This window comes from Microtus ochrogaster, unplaced genomic scaffold (assembly GCF_000317375.1).
Source record: "Microtus ochrogaster isolate Prairie Vole_2 unplaced genomic scaffold, MicOch1.0 UNK15, whole genome shotgun sequence".
NCBI lineage: Eukaryota > Metazoa > Chordata > Mammalia > Rodentia > Cricetidae > Microtus > Microtus ochrogaster.
The window spans coordinates 1,983,704-2,006,146 of record NW_004949113.1 but is presented as its reverse complement, the minus strand read 5'-3'; the positions used below and the strand labels follow the sequence as shown (position 1 = coordinate 2,006,146).

General features: G+C 36.6%; 1 protein-coding gene across 1 annotated transcript in view; it reads left to right on the top strand.

The window, feature by feature from the left end:
- Itfg1 (integrin alpha FG-GAP repeat containing 1) overlaps positions 1 to 20,488 on the top strand; it is a 114,510-nt gene extending 94,022 nt beyond the window's left edge. Inside the window, exons 13-18 of the mRNA XM_013353726.2 lie at positions 952 to 995; positions 3,184 to 3,262; positions 14,974 to 15,098; positions 15,707 to 15,789; positions 18,462 to 18,579; positions 20,281 to 20,488. Coding sequence (XP_013209180.1) covers positions 952 to 995; positions 3,184 to 3,262; positions 14,974 to 15,098; positions 15,707 to 15,789; positions 18,462 to 18,579; positions 20,281 to 20,340 — 509 coding nt within the window. The 3' untranslated portion in view covers positions 20,341 to 20,488. The remainder of the gene's footprint in view (positions 1 to 951; positions 996 to 3,183; positions 3,263 to 14,973; positions 15,099 to 15,706; positions 15,790 to 18,461; positions 18,580 to 20,280) is intronic.
- Positions 20,489 to 22,443: the final 1,955 nt, after the last annotated feature.

Sequence of the window (22,443 nt, the reverse complement as noted above, 5' to 3'; positions counted from 1 at the left end):
TGGTTTGTCATTTCTTACAGGTTCCTTTTGGACACAAATAGGAAAATGGAAGTCGTACATCTAGTCATATGTCTGATTAAGCTATGGATTTCTGCCACTGCTTCCATTTTTAATACAACACAGTCTCTCCGTGTACATCCTCTGTAGCAGTGAAAGTTTTCCCTCTCATTTCCCTGTGCTATTTCTCCTCTGTAGCCAGTTTCTTGCAGGTACCTGTCTCACTGGGGCTGGACTCATAAAGGCCTTGTGTATTTTATTATGTATATTCCTGTATTATCTGGAGAGAGGTTAAATACTGCTGTATATTTTAATTTGGTTTTCATTTGTTCATTTTTAGTATGTGGAAATAAATATTTCAGTGCAGCTCACGGAACTCACTTATTGATTCTAGGAAGGTATTTTTTAAAATAGTTTTTTGGGAAAATTTTTCTTTATAGACAGCCATTTGTAAGGAGGAACAATTTTCTTCCCCTCTCCAATCTCTTTGCTTTTTGTGTCTTTATTGTGCTAGCGAGAAGAAGTAAGAATGGACGTCTTTCCTTGTGTCATGGTGAAAAGGTCCACTTCCTTCCTCCGTGACTGGGAGCTTTATCAGGAATTAGTGTTGGAAGATAGCTATTTTTTAATACTACTAGAGTTAATCTCTGACCTCCATACATACACTGTGCCCCATATATATCTACACCCCCACACATGAACATACACAAAGATGTAAATTTTTTTAATTAATTTTTAAAGACACATGTATAAAATGAACAGATTTTAAGTTTTTTAAATTAATTTTGAAAGACATAGGTATAAAGTGAAATTTGATTTGCTCAGAAATTGAGGTGGTTCCTATCTGTGGTCAGAGTCAGCAAATGTATTAATAGACTTTGAGGGGGGAATTATATCTTATTTTTAATGTAAGCTTATAACATTAGTAATAGGATGTTCTTTATCTTTCCACAGTTCTTAGTGGTCTATGTTCTAATGACTGTCCTCGAAAGATAACAGTAAGTAAACTTAATCCTTTTTTTAAAAAGAGATCATACAATTTATTCATTAGCTCTAAATGATAAGAGACACAGGGACCAGACAGAAACCAGATGTGGTAGATATCAGTGATAAATTTTAGATCTAAAAGTGCTAAATATCTTAACTAAGTCTAAGACTGTTATCTTTGAAGAATAATACAGTCCCTGACTATATTCTGTCTTAGGATACACATCTTAAATAGAAGAACAGAAAAGTTGAAAACAAAGCCATGCAGTAGGGCATACCACACAGTCATGAACCAGGATGAGAGGATGGCTCTATTAATATCAGAGCAGACAGTGTGGCAAGCAGCTTAACTGGAAGCAGAGAAGGTGTGCCAGTTACTAACTTACTGTCTGCCAGCTCCAAACCCACTGTATTCCGATAGTGGAACTGAAATCTGTAGGTTTCAGTTCAGCAATCCCAGAGCGAGAGAAACTGTGCAAGGCTGGAAGAGGCCTTTTCCTTCTGCTCTGTTCCCACTAGCAGTCAGAGCCTCTGCATATAAGGGGCCAGGCAGCATTATCCTCTGTATGGCTGACTCACAATGCAATAGAAGATACATGTCCTCTGCAAACATCACCACAGCCATGCCACTCTTCTGGTTTCGCGGCAAGTAAACACCACATTATAGATAATAATTACCACATCCAGCCTTTACAAGAGTCTGAACTCAGCTCTTAAGCCTTGCAAGGCTTTAACCTGCTGAGCAATTTCCCCAGCCTCAAAAAATACTAACCATCACTTTAATATATATAGAAACACTAAGCCTCAGAGAAGTTAAATTTTCCCAAGTCTTGGAGTTCAGTAAGAAATTTCAACACAATGGTAGATGTTTTGATTATAGTTTCATATCCTTACAATCCATTTAAAGCATTACAATTCCAATACTTTCATGTAGGTATAGTTGGGAAACTTCTATAGTGGAGACATCTTTACTGTACTTGGAAACAAAATAATTCTGAAGTAGTCAGGAAAGCAGGGTTGGCAGGAAGAAAGAGGTTGGTTTGCAATGCATGGAGAGCCCTAAAGCTAAGGTGATTCTTCAGACAGCCTCAACTGAGGCAGAGGGTGAGGGCCTCTCTATTCCTACGTTAATCAGATATTGCACTCAGACATGTGGCACAGCACGCATTAGCTGAGAAGAGTTGCCAAGTAGAATCCAGCTGTGAACTAGCAGCAGAATCCAGGAAGTAAATGTCTTATTCCTGACATGCAGACCTAAATGAAGCAGGAATGCATGATGGTGACCCTAGCAAAGACACCTAGTAATAGGGGATACAGAGCCTGAACCAGTCTTTTGTAACCAGACTGGTATCTAGCATTATTATCATCAGAGAAGCTTCACCCAGAGACCGATAGGAGCAGATGCAGAGACCCACAACACATCATTAGGTGGAACTCTGGGAATCCTGGAAAAGAGGGAAAGAAAGCATTGCAGGAGCTAGAAGACACCACAAGAAAACAGTGCACAGAATCAATCGGGATTGATAGAGGCTCACAGAGACTGAAGGAGCAATCAGGGAGCCTGCATGGATCTTACCTATGTCCTCTGCATATGTTATGGTTGTGTAGCTTCGGTTCCTGTAGTCCTACTACTAGTGGGAGTGGTGGATGGGGATGTCTCTGTCTCTTTGCCTGCTTTTGGAACCTTTTCCCTCCTACTGGGTTGCTTCATCCAGCCTTGATATGAGAGGATGTTCCTAGTTTTACTGCAACTTTATGCCCTTTTCTGCAGAGAAAGGAGGAGGAGTGGATCTGGAGTGGGAGTGGGGGACTGGAAGGAGAGGAGGGAGGGGAAACTGCAGTTGGGATGTAATATTTGAGAGAAAAATAAAGAATTGGTTTGTTACTGATGGTAAATGCCTGTTCTATCGCCTGCCCCCCATACAGACATGGCATAAGAGGCAGCACTAAAGTTAGACTCATTGAACTACTTAAAAAGAAGAAAACACGAAAGTGGGGTGGGATATTGGGGACTTTGGAGCTAGGAGGGGAAAGACAGGTTAGGTATGAAGATACAGTATATAAATGTATGCAAATTTCTAGGAATTAATAAATATTCTTCACTTTTGGCTTTTGTTATTTTACCTATATAATAAATTTTCCTGACATTCAAATCATTTACTTACTTTCCAAGGCTAACTGTTTCCTTTCTCACTGCAGCCCTTTGGAGTGAATCAGCCTGGACCTTATATCATGTACACAACAGTTGATGCAAATGGATATCTGAAAAACAGCTCAGGTAAGAGCACGTGGGAGGGCATGCATGTGCGGCGTCTTCTTTCGGTGGGGAGGCAAAGTGCTGTCACACTCATGTCACAGCCCTGATGAAATTTTTTTTATTGTACCTTTTCTGTGTCATACATAAACAGATTTCAAGAGCTATTCAGGACAAAAATATCAACATTTATTTCTTCATTTTTTATTACTGTGATGAACCAAACCTATTATCCTTATTTTTCAGCTGAAATAACAGAAAATGAGAGGTAACTTGAGTTATCTTAAAGATTGAATTGGTAATCATATAAATTAGCTCATTTTAAGAGAAGTGAGAGCTAGAAATCCAATTAATACTACAATCTAAACTAATCCTATATTTTCAAGTGTGGAATAAGAGGTCTAAAATTTAGAGAGATGTTTTTGATATAGTTTTACAAAAGCACAATTTGCATGTACATTGCAATAAATATTATGGAGAAATTCAGTCAAAAAGGAAACAGACTGAAGGATGTCTGCATGTGACATACCTGAGATTCCTTCCAAATTACAGTCAATCCAGCTACCTGCAGAAAAAAATGACAGCCCAGCTAGGTGGTGGTTGTGCATGCCTTTAATCCCAGCACTATGAGTTTGAGGCCAGCTTGGTCTACAAGAGCTAGTTCCAGGACAGGCTCCAAAGCTACACAGAGAAACCTCTTGCAAATGAAAAAGAAAGAAAGGAAGGAAAGAAGGAAGGAAGGAAGGGAGGGAGGGAGGGAGGGAATAAAGTCCCAACATTATGTGATTTCTTGAGAATCGTAGAATCTTGTCCTTGAAGAAGCATAAATAGGCATGCTATAATAACCAGAAAGAATGTGTTAGTGGCCAATTTTGTATTTTATTATGGCCTTATGTAAATTAAGCATTTGTACTACAATGAGTTTATTTTGTAACTAACTATAAACATCTAAGAATTCATTGTGATGGGTGTGGTAGCACATGCCTTTAATCTCAGTATTCAGGAGTAGAGGCAGGCAGGGAGAATCTCTGTGAGTTCCAGGCTGGGTTGATCTACATAGTGAGTTCTAAGACTGCCAGGGCCCTGTAGAGAAACCCTGTCACCAAAAAGAAAGGGGCGGGGGGGGGGGGAGAAAAAAAGATGGAAGGAAGAAAGGAGAAAGAGAAAAAAAGAATTCATTGTATTGCTGCTTAAGCATATAAGCGTTCTATAAACAAAAATATCCTAAAAACAATTAATGAAAATTCTGATAAGATTATCACAAGTCAAATAATCTGATGTATCACTATAAGAAAGAAGTCATTTAAGTTTTAATTCCTGTATATTATATTTTTATTGTCCGTTAATTCTTTCTTAATATGCAAATAACTTTACTGCTAAGTGAAATGTTCTGAGACTCATTTATTTCATAATGCTGGTAAACTCAGGCAAATTAGCACACTCCAAATACAAAACTTACCTCCACTGGTGAATTATTAGTGAAATCATATCTACACATTAACAACTTAAAAGTTCACTTACACTTCAAAACCTTCTTATTTCACACCAACAGGACTGTGTTGTTAATTTAAAAATGAAGAGAAAATCTCTTATCACAGCTATACACCAATATCTTATCCCACTGTATTATCCCACTTTTTTTCTTAAAATTATATGCCATATAATTTTAATATACACACCTATTCACAAACAGTTCTGGTTTCTTCTGCACTTTGTTATGGAGGTACAGCAGCTATGCTGGTCAGCTGTCTGCTGTTTCTGCTGCTTCACTATACTAAAACAATGCAACAGCAAACATCTGTTGGGAGCACGGCAAAAGCACATGTAACAATGGACTAGACATAGAAGAGAAACTAAGGACATATAAATGTAGTGTCCAGTCATTAGAGGGTGCTAGCAGGTTTGTACTCTTACATGTAACAATGGACTAGACATAGAAGAGAAACTAAGGACATATAAAGGTAGTGTCCAGTCATTAGAGGGTGCTAGCAGGTTTGTACTCTTACATGAGTACAATTTGAGGCTGCTACCCAACTTTCAAAATGAAAGATAAATACTAACAGCTAGGAACACTGCCATAATGAGAGAATTCTTGGTGGTGCTGCCCAGAAGGTCGGTATTAGCTCAAATCAGGACTTTCTTCTTTGTATATTTTCATTGTGCATAATACTGTGTTACAGTAAAGATATTCTCATATAAGCACGAATGTACATTGAGTAGACTCCTATTGTACTCCCCACCACTCTCACCATATAGTGATTCCTTTAGAAAAGATTGTTTCCACTTTCATGATCTATATACATACACAGTATATAAAATCAAAGCACAAAATAAGAGAAAATATGAGATATTTGTCTTTCTCAGATAGGCTTCATCATGTAATATGATTATCTCTCCTTGTTTCCACTTGACTATAAACAACTCCATGGCTGGAAGAAAATCCATTATGTATAAAAACATATTTTCCTTATCCATTACCTCTGTCATTAGGCATTTGGGTTGGTTCCATAGTTTAACTCTTGTGAACAGATCTGTAATAAACATATGCAGAAAAGATCTCTCTGTATTGAATTCTTTGGATGATCAAACACACAGGAGTGCTAGACCTGGGCAGTATGGCAGTTCTAGCTTTAGTGTTTTGAGGACCCTCATGCTGGTTTCCATAGTGGCTGGACTAGCTACATCCACTAGCAGACTAAGTGTTCTCCTGTCCACATCCTCACCAGAGCATCTCTTATCTTCTCTTCAATTAAAGTTTCTTCTGTGAGTTTGGCTGTTGTTCCAGTGAGATTGCCTTTATATGTTACTTGTTTCTCTTGCAGCTTTCAGTCAGAACACATCCTTTGTTTTGTATGTTTAGTGTTTTGGCTGTGATGAAGCGAGATTTTTCTCTGGTGATATTTGTTTGGTATTCTAAATTCTTCCTGTATCTGGATGGACACCTTTTTCCCTATGTGTTGGAAATCTGCTATTATTTTATTGAAAAAATGGTTTCTCCCATCAAATTATAACAAGGCCTAGAGAGTAGAATGACTATAACTTGAAACTGTTTTCCATGCCATTAGCATGAAATTCTTTCTATACCTGAGTCATATAGATTTGATCTTCTGTAGTTTCCCATAGATCTTGAATGTTCTAGTCATAGTTTATCTTTGCCATTGTATAAATGTTCAACCCTTCTACCTTGAGATTCTTGCCTGATTTGTGGTTCAAATTTTGACTCTGAGCATTCCTTGTCTGTCTCCATAATGCCTGTTGTACTCCTGAGCAGTTCTTGTAAAGACATCACAGATGTTGATCCCATTAGTGGGCAGCATTTCACAGGCCATGACATAATGGCTGGTCATACCACTGGTTTAGTTATGAATATTGTACCCACCCCTGGGAAGTCCTTCAAGTTGTCAGCAGTGCCATTTAGAGCCTGCGTTGCCATACAGACTCTAGCTTCAAGCAGGTTTTCACCTTGCATTGTGTGCAGAGCTAACTCAGAGTTTCTCCTCCATAGTCTAGAGACAGGAGTTGTTCTGCTTTGTAAGATTTCCTATTTTACTTTACTATTAAACTAGATTTAGGGGCATTACTCACCTTCCTATGGCTGTTGTCCAACTCTCCCCAGTGTACTCCCTGAAGATTCTAGTACATTATGCCTGGTTATCATCTGCCATTTTTCAAAATAACCCTTTAGACTAATTTCTAGTAAAATATTTACAGTCAATATATTGCCTAATGCTGAAAGAACAACTGTCACATGGCAGCTTTGGGAATAGGAGGTGAGAATAGGGTTTCTATTCTGCAGTCTCTGCTAGGAATGTGTTATTATACACTGTGTTGAAGTAATTCCTCTGCTCCATAAGTATGCTCAGTATGAAAGATCTGAGCACCTCTCACATCACTCAGCACTGCTCTATGCTCCTGTTGTAGTTCAGCATTTGACTATTGTCAGTATACCATGTAAAGCGACTGTGTGCTGCAATAAAGGTTGAAACTCACAGACATGATGACATAGAACTGCCTAAAGCAGCAAACATATAGATCAATGCAAACAACAGAATCAGAGGCAAAAAGCAAACACCATAGCACAGACTTGTTCACTGTGCTCATAGCTCCTATCCATACCCATATATTTTCAAATCATGGGTCTGCATTTTCTCTTGTTCCCACCACCTCTGGCCTAGTTCACGATAAAAGTTTCCATTTCATCTCCAATATCAGAGGTTAACATTCAGGATATTGAAATATCCTAGAAGCTTAGTTTCTATCCAAGTGCCTTCCTCCTCACTGGGAAGTGAACCTTGAACTCCTTACCATCCATATTCATTTCTGTTCTCTTTATGTGTGTTATACCTGTCCAGCTTGATTTCTGCTCCTTCTAATCCGTCTCCATGTCCCAGACCCTTTTTCATTTTTCTAGTTTCAACCTTTTCTCCATCCCAATGCCTCAACACTTTTAAGTCTGGCAATAATCACTAAACTCACTCCCTAAACTAGAAATAAACTCCACCAGGTTTCAATAGAACTTTATCTTTCACTTTTCTGTGATATCTGCCTTAGGTTAGAGAGAGGCCCTATATCAACTAGTAATTCCCCATCTTAACCGCCCATGAGTCCTCATTGAGAACTGGCTCTAAATCTTGTCTTTTTGGTTCTTTCTATTCAAGGATACCCAAGTATTTGTTGAATGCAGTTTTTAGACTTTTTAGTGGGACACAATACTCTCTGTGTTGAAAAAAAAAATGTATGTGATGGTTTGAATAAGAATGGCCCCATAGGCTCATATGTTTGATGTTTAGTCACCAGGGAGTAGTACTACTTGGAAGGATTAGGAAGTGTGGCCTTGTTGGAGGAAATCTGTCACTGACCATTGGCTTGGAGATTTCAAAAGCCCAAGCCTGTTGGCTTTTTTTCCCTGATGTCTGCAGATCCATATGTTGAACTCTCAGCTCGCTCTCCATGCCTGCCTGCATGTTGCCGTGCTTCCTGCCATGATGATATTGAAATAGATCTGTGAAACTGTAAGCCATTCTCAATTTAATGCTTTCCTCTGTAGGAACCAGGTCGTGGTGCCTCTTTCCATCAGTAGAACACTGACAATGACAGTATATTAACACAAGGATGGGCACTAGGATTCATACAGTTCTAGTACCTACTATTGCCTATGTTACTCTTTATGTTCACTAAGTAATAAGCATTGTTGTATAAGCAATAAACATTTTATAATTTAGTTACATCTGAAACAAACATGAGGTGGGATAGATATTCATTATTATGAAGCAACTTATTTGTCTTTCACCTAAGTGAGTAAACTAGTTAGAACAATAGACAATAGTGGTCTCTTAACTTGTTACTGTTAAAATAGAATTATGACCCAACCCTAGCAAGTTCAACTTTGTTTTCAGCTTAGAGAACTAGATAGTGGAAACAAAAGTGATTGAATTAAACCTTTATACCTTTAATTAATTTTAAAATGTGTCACTCCTTCTCATAGCACTGATTTTTCTCATACTCTCACTTGTGAGAATTCACAGACTCTAAGCAGTTATAACTACTTTAAAATTAAGCATAAAGATGCATATAGGTAGTCCCTCCCCCCAAAAAAAATCCTGAAACATAGAGGTATTCAACAATAACAACAATAAAATACTTAAATAGGCATAGGCCTTGAATAGACACTTCCCTAAAGAAGACATCCAGATGGCCAGAAATTACATGAAAAGATAACTCAGTCTGATTATTAGGAAAATGTAAATTAAAAATTTGACTCCTGTTCAACAGAATAACTGCTGCTAAGCAGAATTTGAGGTTGTGGAAATATTTCAGTAAGTAGGAGTGCTTGTTCTATAAGCATGAGGATCTAAGTTCAAATCCTCAGCACCCACATAAAAAGTGTATAGCACCTGTAACCCCAGCATTGGGAGTTGGAGACCGGTAGATTCCAAGAGCTAAATGACTAGCTAGCTTAGCCAAAACGGCAAGCTTTGGGTTCATGAGAGACCTCATTTATAGGCAATACAAGATCAATAACGGACCAACTCTGGCTTCTGCATGTGCATGCACAGGCACATACACCCCAGTATTCACATGTAAGTACTACACACACCACCATCACCACCCATGCCCTCCCACACACACAAACGCACAAGAAGTTAACTGGTGTATACTAAGGTAAGGAAAAAAATGACTGTGAAGCTTCTGTGGAAAACTGTGTTGGTGCCTCAGGAGTGAACAGAATCACCATGTCGTAAAGCAAATCCTCTGCAGGAGATAACATACAAAAAAAGCAGTTTTGCTGAGAGAGATTTGTATAACCAAGGTGTCTTTGTTGTTGTTCTTGTTTTTGTTGAGACAGGGTCAAAAGTATCTATGCATATATGAGTAGATAGACAAAATGAAGTATATACACATAAAGAAATAGTATTTACAGGGAATGTTGACGCATGCTACAACATAAATGAATTTACAGAACATTGTATTAAGAGTAAAATGTATAATACAGTCACAAAAAGATCAATACTATATGATTGTGTTTATATGAGATTCCCTCATTGCAGAATCCATATCTAAAAAGTACAACTGTGGTTGTAAGGGGAGAGGGCCGAAGTGCAACAGTGAGTTTAATTAGGAGCTCTGGAGACAAGTAGTGATGGCTGTGCAACTGTGGAGACGCTTGGTCTCTGTAACTGCACGGTAAAGATGGCTAAGGTGGTAAATTTTGCATCAGTGTGTGTTACACAACTTAAAGTTAAAACTAAAGATCCTCTAAAATGTGGCGGTTCCAAGGAAATGCTCTAAGGTCCCATAGAAAACAGCGTTTTGTTCAACTTCATCATTAGCCTTTTTATCTCGTCTTACCATGTTCCTTTTTATTTTTTAGGATACCATATAAAATAGTGAATTTCCTTGCAACATTGTGATGCATATGTTAAACTTTTCTAATTTCTCTTCCTCTCCACTACGGTCCCTTATGGAAGATTCCCTTCCTTCCCCCACATAGCTCTTTCTTCTTTCATGCCAAATGTGTCCGATGACATTTTCTCTCCTCCACTTCAGATCTCTCCCTTCCCTCCCCACCACATTCGTTTAAATCTAGATTCTATACATTAGAACAGAAGAATGCAGAATTTGACTTTCTGGGTCTGACTTGTCTGATTTAAAGAGTGGTTTCTATTTTACCTAAAAATGTCATGGTTTCATTTTTATTTATAGTAGCATAAAATTGCATCATATATTTGCAACATTTTCTTCATCTACTCATCTGTTGATGAGCATCTAGTCTGATTCTGTTTCTTAGCTCTATAGTACAGCAATGTAAATAGATGTGCAAGTATCTCTGTGATATGTTGACTTGCCATCTCGTGTGTGTGTGTGTGTGTGTGTGTGTGTGTGTGTGTGTGTGTGTGTGTGTGTGTGTGTAACATCCCACAGTGTTATAGATGGGCCATATGGCAGTTCTATTTTCAGTTATTTGAGGGTTTTTTTGTAAAATACTTTATAATGATTTCCATGGTGGCTACTCAAGTTTACACTTTCACCAGCAGTGAATAAGAGTTGCTCTTTTGCCAGGAAGTGGTGGCTCATGACTTTAATCCTAGCACTCCGGAGTCACAGGCAGGTGGATCTCTGAGAGTTCAAGGCTAGCCTGGTCTACAGAACAAGTTCCAGGACAGCCATGACCGTTTTCACAGAGAAATCCTGTCTTGAAAAACAAACAAGAAGAAAAGAGTTACACTCTCACCAGCCTCTCTCACAGTAGTAATTTGTGTTCTTTTTGTTCATTGTTGTTAAATCTGTACATACATACACATGTGTGTGCTTTACACACACAACCTCCTGGGTTCCCTCATCCGTGTTGACATGTCAGCTGCTCTTCCCACTGGCCAGCTCTTGTTTGGGCTACTGTACTGCTGAAATTTTATGGGTACAGTTTTCCTGACCTATCTAGGAGACAATAGCTATTTCTGACCAGAGTTAAGGTAGAATCTCAAAGTAGTTTTAATTCGTATTTCTCTGATGGCTGAGAATGTTAGAACCTTCTTTGAGTTTCTACTGGCCATCTGTAATTCTATGAGAAACTTATTCAGTTCATTAGCCCATTTATTGATCAGATATTTTGGTCTTAAATGTTTTTTGGTTTTTTTTTTTTTTGCAGTTCTTTATAGATCCTCAACAGTATTTCCATGCTTGACATGAAGTTGAAAAAGCTTTTTTTTTTTTTTTCTCATTCTGTAGCTGTCTCCTTTGCTGAGCAGAAAGCTTTAGGTTTGTGTAACACCACTTTGCAGTTCTTTGGATTGTTCCTATGTCCTATTTTCAGAAGACACTGGCCTGTGCCCATTAATCTTAAAAGGCCCTCTCCTTTCACTTTCAAGTCATACATCATGGTCTGTGTACTCAGCTGACCTGAAATTCATGGCAGTCCTCACATCCCAGCCTCACTAGTACTGTGACTGTTCTTTCAGCTCAGGATGGCCTTGGCTGTTTGGAATCTTATCTACTTCTCTAAGAAATTTAGGATTTTTATTCTAGTACTGTGAAGAATGCCATGGGGATTTTGATGGGCACTGTGATGAATCTGTATCATTTTTTTACAACATAGCCATTGTCGCAACACTAATTTAGACAATCCATGAGTCTTAGAGACATTTTCCTATGCCTTTAATTTTTTTCAGTATCTTAAAAGTTTCCTTTGTAGAAGTCTTTTACATCCTTAGAATTATATCTATTTTTTTGAAACCTGTCATAAACCTGGATTTCTTCCTCAGCAAGTTTATTATATATTCTAATATTTATTGCTTTTGTGTTCTGTAAACTTGCTGTGTTTACAAGTCTACGAGTTTTCTACTGGGGTCTGTAGGGTCTTTGAAGTACAAGATCATTTAACATCTGCAAAAGAATAAATTGACTACTGTTTGTAGCCCTCTTGTTTCTTTCTCTTGTTACATTACCCTAAGACTTCCAGCACTTTATTAACAGTGAAAAGCGGGAATACTATCTTTCTGATTTTTAGATGAAATGGTCATTTTTCCATATAATTATTGCTATATTTTTGGCATATGGAACTTTTTATTATGTTGACAAATGTTCCTTTTATTCCCTACTTTCTTTAGAGGTTTTATTATGAAGGAATGTTAAGCATTGTCAAAGAACTTTTCTGTATCCATTGAGCTGTCCTTGTGTTTTCTGTCCTTAAGTCTATTTATATGCTATAATGTACTTACTGGCTTGCATATGTTGAACCAATCTTAGGAAAGAAACCAGCTTGATCATGCTGTATGGTTTTCTTAATGTAGTCTTAAATTAAGTTTGTCATAACTCACTGAGAATTTCCACATCTATGTAAAGATAGACCCTTCCTTCCTTAAGTTGTTTTGGCTAGGTATTTTGTCACAGCAAATGCAGACCAAATACAGCCACCAAACACATAACAGGAACAGCAAAAACAGCTTTAGGATGGAGGGCATGATAAATCATTCTATATTTTAGTTGTCATGTTACCTAAAAAGTTAATTTTCAACAAAATTTATAGGTCATATAGATAAATAGAAATGTACCATATATACATACCAAAAAAGAAAATATGTCTAAGGAACCAGATATTGGAATTAGTAGATAGAGACTATAAATCAGCTACCTCTGTATTCAAAGTCTTAAAGGAAAAGAAAGTTAAACTTACTAAGTAAAAAGGATAAATAGAGTCATTTTTAAATCAGATAGACGTAGGAAGGCAACCCAGTAATAGTAACTTCCAGCATGTATGTGTCCTTCAGTTTAGGCCTCAGACCTACCAAAATCAAGTAGGAATTCTGTAGTTAGAATTTAGACCTTCATACAGTTGCTTGTATTTGTACAGTATTTGAAGATATTAGTAGATGGCTCTGTGATATTTGAGCTAGGAAAATAATCTGAACACTTGAATATATATCAGTTGAAGGTATCCTCTTAAATTGTAAGAAAATAAAAGTGACAGTCTCAGAGACTTGTGGAGACACCATCAAGCATACCAAGACATTGATAACAGAAGTATTAGAACAAAAACAGGGAAAGAAAAGCAGAAATAATGTGTAAGTCATTGCTAAAACCACCCAAATTTTATGACAAATGTTAATACACACATCTGAGAAGATCTGCAAACCCCAAACAGGGTAAACCTAAAAACCCATATTCAAGCATATCAAGTCTCAAGAAGAATATTCTTGAAAGCAACACAAAAAAAAAAGGTAACCTATCACATCTGTAGACAAGAAGGCAGTGGATAATACATTATACATGCTGCAAGGGAAACTATCAATCAAAGATGGGCAAAGCTATCCTTCATATATGAAGTACCCTAGATATGCTCAGATAAACAGAAACAAAATTAATCACACTAGTAGAACTCTTTATCCTTAATAGATCCCCTTTAAGACTGTTATAAACAGTAATTTACATAGGGAATTCTAGACCAGCCTGGGCTAGTGACCCCGTGGAAATAACTGTCTGTAGTGAGTATTGTAATATTTCACCTTGAGAAACTGGAAAACATAAAGCATCTAAGCCAAGCAGAAGACAGGAAATAAATGAAGTAGAGAATATAGAAAAATAGCAAACCAAATGATACTTTAGAAGCATATTTAAAAACTACCAAACCTTTTCTTATACTGATCAGGACAAAAGACAAAAATCCAGTTTGAAATAGATAGCTACTAAGTTCACAAAAATAAGAAGACACACAAATGAACAGCAAGCATTTGAAAGAAGTTAAACATCATTTGTTAGTGGGAATACAAGTTCAACTCTGATATCAGAGAAGCTGCTTCCCAGCCATCAAGATGCTAATAGTAAGTGTTCACTCGGATATGGAAAATTTTAGACCTTCATACAGTTGCTTGTATGTGTATGAAATGGGACAGGTACATTTTACCTTTACATACATATATACTACATTTAATTGATACATCATGATTGTACATATTTATTTATACAATATAACATTTCAAAACATATATATAATGTATAATGATTAGATTGCGGTAACTGGCAAATCTAATATCTCAAACACTTATGATTGCTTCATGTTGGGAATACAAGAGATTCTCTCTGGTGCCTATTTTGGATAATTGGTAGGCAATTAATTATCCATATTCTTAGGTATATAATCTAGTAAATACAAAAATATGTATATTAATGTTCATAGCAGTATTATTTAATGATAGCCAAAGGTAGAAATTACTCGTCTATTTATGAAATTAATAAAACAAATGTAGTATGTATCATGCTATTTGACAGCTGATGAAGTATTGAAACATACTATAACATTAACCTTGAGAACATGTCAAGTGAAAGAAGCCAGCTACAAAGGCCATATTTTGTATGACTGTATTTATATGAAGTCTTCAGGATAGACGGCTTAGAGAGATTGCCCACAGCCGGAAGTGTAGCATGGCTGACAAGTAAAGTGGACTAGCTGTGGGTATCGAGTTTTTTACTAAAGGTCCTAAAATACATTGTGCTCACTGAGGTAAACTCTTAGGATATCTCAGAGCCATTTACTATACTTTATAAGAAAATATTATTTATAGTATAGAAATTTTATCTCAAACAAAGCAGATTTTTGTGAACCAATAATCATTAATATTGATTAACTGAAGGTTCATCTCACATATTATACCTGAATTTAACATTTTAGGACTTCAAGACTTGATGAGTGCAGTATTTTCAAAGGTGTTTTTGTTTGTTTGTTTTTGTCTTCATGAATCTAGCTGGACAGCTCAGCCAGTCAGCACACTTAGCTCTCCAACTACCTTACAATATACTTGGTTTAGGCCGAAGTACCAACTTTCTAGACCATCTTTTTGTTGGTATTCCCCGTCCATCTGGAGAGAAGGCAAGTAAACATTTAGTTTATTCACAATCTGTTTTAATATTTACCATTTTAACATTTAAATCCAATAATTTGATTATAATTGAATTTGAATTCAGATACTTTATTGCCTTTAAATAATTAAAAACTGATTCATAGTGACCTAAGTTTATCTGAGAACGTACCATGATTTGTTATTATATAGTTTTTCCATTTCTTCCCCATTAAACTTTGTGACTTCTTATCCTTTTTATCTGCTATTTCTTCTTAATATATATCACTTATGGCATAAGTAATATCTGTTAACATAAAAGTAGCATTATTGCAATTATACACAATTTATATTTCCTGACTTGAATTTTCGCTCCAGTCAACATTTACACATGGCACCTTGGCTTGAATAATGCCTGCTAAAACTGTCCAGTAAGTATCTGTTAAGTGAATGAATTCATAACACACAAATATAATCCTCTTTACTTAGGATTTCAAATTCTCAAAATACTTGAGGGTTTAGGATTTTGTTTAGTTGGTTGCTTGATTGGTTGGTTGATTGGTTTCTTTTTCATATTTAAACTAATAATTGCTTTTTATATGTGTCTTAGCTATTAAATGTTATTAAATTCTTTTTTCAGTCTATAAGAAAACAAGAGTGGACAGCAATTATTCCAAATTCCCAGCTGATTGTCATTCCGTATCCTCACAATGTCCCTCAAAGGTAATACCCTTCCTTGTTTGAACTCAATTTGGTAGACATCCAGTGGCATGTTTTATAAACTATCATATTTATATCTGTTTCCCTGGGTGCCCAATGCCTCATTTACTTAGTCAATTTCAAATTATTAAACACACCTACCCTAGTGTTTCATAAGGAATAAATTTCATTCCTATTAGGGCAAAAGACAACTTAACTAGTAATTTATACTTATTATATATGTTTAATTTTCACTAGTTGTAAATACTAATTTTATTTATTTGGTGTGTGTGTGTGTGTGTGTGTGTGTGTGTGTGTGTGTGTGTGTGTGTGTGTGTTGCAGTGCTGGGGGTTGAACCCATTGCCTTGTGCATACCAAGCAAGCATTCTACCAATGAGCTACTCTCTTAGCTCCAGTATTTATTAAAATTTTAGATGGGTATATTAAGTGGTATGCTAGAACCAGTACATATTATCTCATGAGTTCACTGTGTCCATCTTTTTCTATCTTTATTCAGTAAAGTCATATTAAAGTCTGTTACTGTGATAGAATTTACCCCATGAAAACTAATGCATGTCATAAAGCAGATTGACGCACCCTGCTAGACAGCTGACTTGTCAGGACATCACTGCATGTATAAGATAACACTAATAGAAGTAGCTGTTTGCCTGCTTCAGAGCTGGAGTGGACTGAGGTCTGTTTTTGTTACTGTGATAAAGTCTCACCCTGTCGGCCTCCTGAGAACCTGAAACTACCATGCGTGGCCCTGGTGCCTGGTTTTGTTTTTTTTTTATTTGTTTGGGGAGTTGTTTGTTTTGTTTTGTTTTCATTTTGTTCTGTTTTTTTTTAATGATCCAGTGTTGTATATTTGTGGTATCTTTCTCTACATGAAGTTGACAAGAAACTATAAAATGTGTATGAGGAGCAGGAAAACTATAGAACATGTAGTAATAATAGAGTACACTGTAATGACTCATTTATGTTTATTGTCATGGACATAGATCAGTATACAACAAGCAAAATGGAGAAATATATATTGTTATCTTAAAAGAAGATATCTGTATATACATGGTCACGTATGCATATCTCTGACAGAGTATACAAGAAATGTCCTGAGTAGAAAACTGAAGATTAACCTTTTGTTTCTCTTAAAGTGAAAATGACAAATATCTTGATCTTTGGGGAAAAAGATCTTTTTAAAAAAAAATAGAACTAAAACAACTCAAGAAGGGAAAGAAACAACCGTTTTAGGGGCTAAAGAGATGACCCAGTAATAAAGAGTGATTGCTGCTCTTGGAGAAGTCCCGAGTTCAGTTCCCAGCATCCACATTAGGAAAGCTGAGTTCCTCTTCCATAGCCACACATCCATGCATACATGCATGCACACAAAATAAACTATTTTTAAATGTTTTATTAAAACTGGTTGTTTTTCTGAACGTAATAGTTCACACCTGAAACCCCAGTACCAAGAACCTGAGGCAGGATAGATAATCTCAAGGATACATTGGGCTATATAGCAAGACCCTGTCTCAAAAAAATACATAAGTTTTATTTTCTACTGTAAGGTACTCAACAATACTCGTTTTTCTTAAGGCTTATACTTACGAATTTCTGAAAAATCCTGTCACAGCTTTCTTCCATAATCAGAACATTTTTCATGTTTCTCTTGCTCTTTCCAAAGAAATGTCCTTTTCAAATTTATGTACATAATAAAAACCCTAATTGATTTTTGTTTGAGGTGTATTCTGAGATTTACTGACTAAAGACTAACTTATGGATCAATAAATTTTAATTATGTCAAAATACATCAATAGGTACTTGCTGTTCATTAGAATGATCTTGCCCTTATTAATCTTTTAAAATGAGAACAGAGTCATTTCCTGTTTCCAGGGAGGACAAGAAGCTCTGTGTGTATAACTGCCCACAGAGTTAGTAATAAGACCCCAAAGTTAGGCTCTGCCGTGTTCACAGGTGCTGCATCATGTTTAGTGTTTAAGAGAGAAGGCCTGGTTATGTTTATGCTGATGTCATTGTCTACATACTGACATTCATGGAGATGTCAGATGACTTTGCTAGTCTCAACATCAAAGTTACTGTAATAATTGTAAAATGTCCAACATAACATAGAAATGAAGCAAGTTTTACATAGCCGCCTCAGACATAAGATTGTTTTACTTGTACTACATGTGTGGGCAGGGGCATCAGAAACTAAGGCTTAGTGAAATCATGTGACTTACAGAGTTGTTAGAGTTAAAAATTTCAAATTCAACACATCAAAATGTTCTTTTTTAAAAACATCTTTAGTTGTCTAAAGTACTATTGGTAAGTTTACTTAATAATTCTGAAGATCAAACTCAAAAATACATGAATATTATATATCTCATCAACAATTCATCTTCAGGGAGATTGGAATATAAATCAGTTGTAAAGTATTGGTCCTGCACACATGAAACCTTGGATTTAATCCCCAAAACCATACATGAAAAAGAAAATTCTAGTTCACTTCTAAGAAAATGATGAATACTTTAGGATCATCAATATTCTTCAAATTATCTAAATTTAATTGCTTTTGTTAGATGAGTAAGTGATTTAACCAATGAAGTTTCATTAATTAATAAGCTCCTTTGCTTTCTGATCTCAATTTAATCATGTTATTATAGTAAAATTTACAATTTTAATCATTCTGTTTTTACAGGTGGAGTGCCAAATTGTATCTCACACCGAGTAAAATTGTTCTACTGACTGCGGTAGCCCTCATTGGTGTCTGCATTTTCATCTTGGCAATAATTGCCATTTTACATTGGCAGGAAAAGGTTTGTTTTTCAGTGTAATTTTGGTTAGTTTACTATGGTACAATGTTTCTCTTCAGAACTGAAGAGCTGGGCTATATAACTGCATGATGGAGGGAATAGGCTCAATTCCGAGCAGCACACAAAGAAAGAAGAAAGTAATTCCAGATACTCAGCCATAGATGCCAGCAATGTCCTCCAAAAAGGCTTCTGTCACAAAGGAGAGGGTTTTTCTTTTTTCTTTGGACTGCCAGGCCTACCAGAATTATGTTTTGCTAACTAAAATTACTATTGTATCTCGCTGCTCTGTAACTTACGAAAAAGAGAACATGTTGATTATTCTGATAAATATTTATAGATTTGTCACTCTGAAGAAAAATCACTTATGTATGAGAAATAATAACCCAAAATTATATATTAAGTTTAAGATTGTAGACTGACACTGTACTTTGTCTAAAAGCAGCATAACCCAAAGCACTATATATTTCTTGACTAAGTCCCTTATTTTATCAGGGTCTGACTGTGGGGTAGGTGTGGGGTCACAACAGCTCTGGTGCAGTAGCTGAAGCTGGCTGCTTAGCCATGTACCCGCTGTATCACCTGGGACTCTGGGCCTTCTGTTTCTTTACCCAGTTTTTCACCTCTCTCAGCTGCTGCTATTTTCCATCCTCCCAATGCACCTTTCCTACACATCTGCCAAAAGCCCTCTTCTTTCTACACTTTCCAGCCTGTTTCCCCTAAAAAATCAACTATTATATCTCAAAATGTTTTCTCATCATTGCTGTCTCTCAAAGTTTCTGTCTCCATTTCTAATTGTAACAATGATCTATCTCTACCAGGATCACTCACCCCAAAGCCAATATTCTAAACTTCCTCTCTCTCCTCTCTGACTCATCTTCAGCGTTAGTCAGCTGCCTTCCTGAGGATCCCTGTAGCTGCCCCCATGTCTGCCTTCCTCAGCTCCAGGCCGGTGTCTCCAACTCCAGTTCTCCCCTGTCTGCTGCACTAGACCCTGCACTCATTATCTGTCACTCACCCTCTTGCTCACTTCAGGCAACTACCCACGGTCTAAGACACATGCGTGTTCCTTCCCCAGGCCCTCACAGTCCTAGCTTGTGTGTTCCATTTCCTTCCTGTGTTCCACCTCCTACACTCGCCAGGCTCCCTCATGCTAAACTCCAGTTTGAGATGAACGCCCCTTCCCATTTCCATAAATAGTATTTTCAAAGCTTGCCCTTTCCTCACTCAAACCCAAAATAATACAGTTAGGGTCAATCTGATGTATGGTAGGTTTTGTTTTCATCCTTTCTAGGCTTTAAATGCTTTAAGAACAAAATATAAAACTTTTTTTTCTATCTTACTAGGAGAAGATGGTCAATTAAGATCTGCTAAATCAATAAGCTAACTAAAACATAATAATTATCTTACTATAATTAGTTTAGATTGGTTTGTTAACAGTAGTGTTAACAGTGATTCTATTCTTTCAAGGAGAGAGTAAGTAATGATAATGTAAACATTTCTTTTTATTTTTAAATTCAAGTAATATATCCTTAATTATATAATAGCTACTAGATCTATACAAATATAAATATTTTATAATATTGCTGAATTATGAAAATCATACCTGTTATGTTCTAAAGTTCTTTGATATTTTAAAAAACTATGTTTCAGAAATGAATCTTAATATTTTCTGAGCACTTAAATTACTCTACAATTCTCTTCCAGAAAGAAGATGAGAGAGAAAAACGACAGGAAGCCCATCGGTTTCATTTTGACGCTATGTGACTTTGCTTTAAGTATGCATAATGGAACTCACTTGATTAGTGAAAGACTACATTTTGACTCATAGTAAAAAAAAATGGATTTGAGATATTTATAAATTATGCCATCTTGTCAATTATTGGAAAATACTAAAATAAATATGGCCTGGATATCTCATAAAGTCTTTTTTTAAGCACTTTGTATGTAATAATTGGGGTTCTTTATTCAGTAGTACTGAACATTTCCGTTCCTTTGTGGGATAGTTGCATGGACTCTTGTGTGTTTGCACTTATAATCTTACTAGAATAATGAAGGTGGAAAGTCATGTAAATAATAATATTTAAATGAGCTGGGGCAGAAGCACTGTTCCACCTGAATTGATCTTGCTTCTTATCTTTAAAAATACAAACTATAGCCGGGCGGTGGTGGCGCACGCCTTTAATCCCAGCACTCGGGAGGCAGAGGCAGGCGGATCTCTGTGAGTTCGAGACAAGCCTGGTCTACAGAGCTAGTTCCAGGACAGGCTCCAAAGCCACAGAGAAACCCTGTCTCGAAAAAACCAAAAAAAAAAAAAAAAAAAAATACAAACTATACTTTCATAAATATATGGCAGATGAAGTTATTAAACTAAGATTTATCACAGATCAGAGCTCTCATGAATGGCACAGAGTAAGACTAATTAGCCTAGCTTTGGGTCACAGTAGGACAGACTGCCTCGGATACCTGGCTCTACAACTTAATAGTTATTTGAATTTGGCGATTGCTTAGCCTCTCTGGAAGCCTCAGTTTTGTTTATATGGCGAGGTTAACTGGCCTGCTCACTTGAGTTATCAACAGTAAATTGTATGATGTACATGATGTGCGTAGCTCAGTGCCTAATTGTACAATAAGTGTTCATCAAGCAGCAGCCGTCACTATTGCTGTTCAGGTGATTTTATTTGACTGCTATAGATAATTATCAAAATATAGAGAACTGATAGTTATCTTAAACATAAAAAAAAATAAGGACATATTCTTGGGAAACTTAAATTCTTGGTGGTACATATCTTATAAAAAATTATTTGTTCAACTAAATGTTCTCCATGAGTAAATGTGTCCTTAAAATTGGTATTTGAATGCTAAATCCTTGTGCGATAATGAGAAGCATTTGGTCTCTGGAAAGAAAGCTGACACAGGCGGGACCCGGAAGTGCTTGTGTGCCAGGACATTTCTGTCCTCGGGCTGGGAAGTCTCTCATTTCTGTGCAGGCCTCAGAGTTTATATTGTGAACTTCGCATTGCCACAGTTTACTTTAAAATTATTTAAATCTAGAGGTCAGGAGAGCGGTTATAAAATCATTATGACAGCTAACAGTGTTCTGATTAGCAAGACATGCTATGGCTGTAAAATATAAAAATTTCTGAGAAAGTTTTGTTCATGTTATTCGTGAATGCAGGGTGTGCGTTCATTTTTCTTTCTATCTAAGAATGTTAATATATCTTCTAATAAATATTCCTTACTGAATGAAAGCAGTGTGGTGAGCATTTGAGTAATTTTTTGGCACGTTAGAGGACAGCAAGTAGATGAGGACCACAGTGAAGTAACTTGCCTGTTCCCTCCAGGAGACACAGACAGGACTCAGGTCAGCCCGTACTTTTACAGAGATAATGAAGCTTAGCGCCTTGCCATTGGTAAAACATGAATTCTAAAACTTACTTGGAGTCAGGATCTAGAAGGAATAGTGTTATAGATAAAATGTTAGTGACAATTAAAATATATTTGGTGGCAATAATATTTCTGTATTACCAAACAAAACTTTGATATTTATTGAGTGTAGCAGGTTTTAAAAAAAAAAAAATGTGAGACCAGGTAGTGGTGGCTCATTCCTTTCATCCCAGCACTCCGGAGGCACAGACAGGTGGATCTCTAAATTCAATTCCAGCCTGATCTACAGAGTGAGTTCCAGGACAGAGAAACTCTGTCTAAATAGACCCTTATCTATCACCATGCACAAAACTCAAGTCCAAATGGATTAAAGACCTCAATATCAACCCGAACACACTGAACCTGATAGAAGAGAAAGTGGTAAGCACCCTACAACAGATGGGCACAGGAGATCGCTTCCTATGTATAACCCCAGCAGCACAG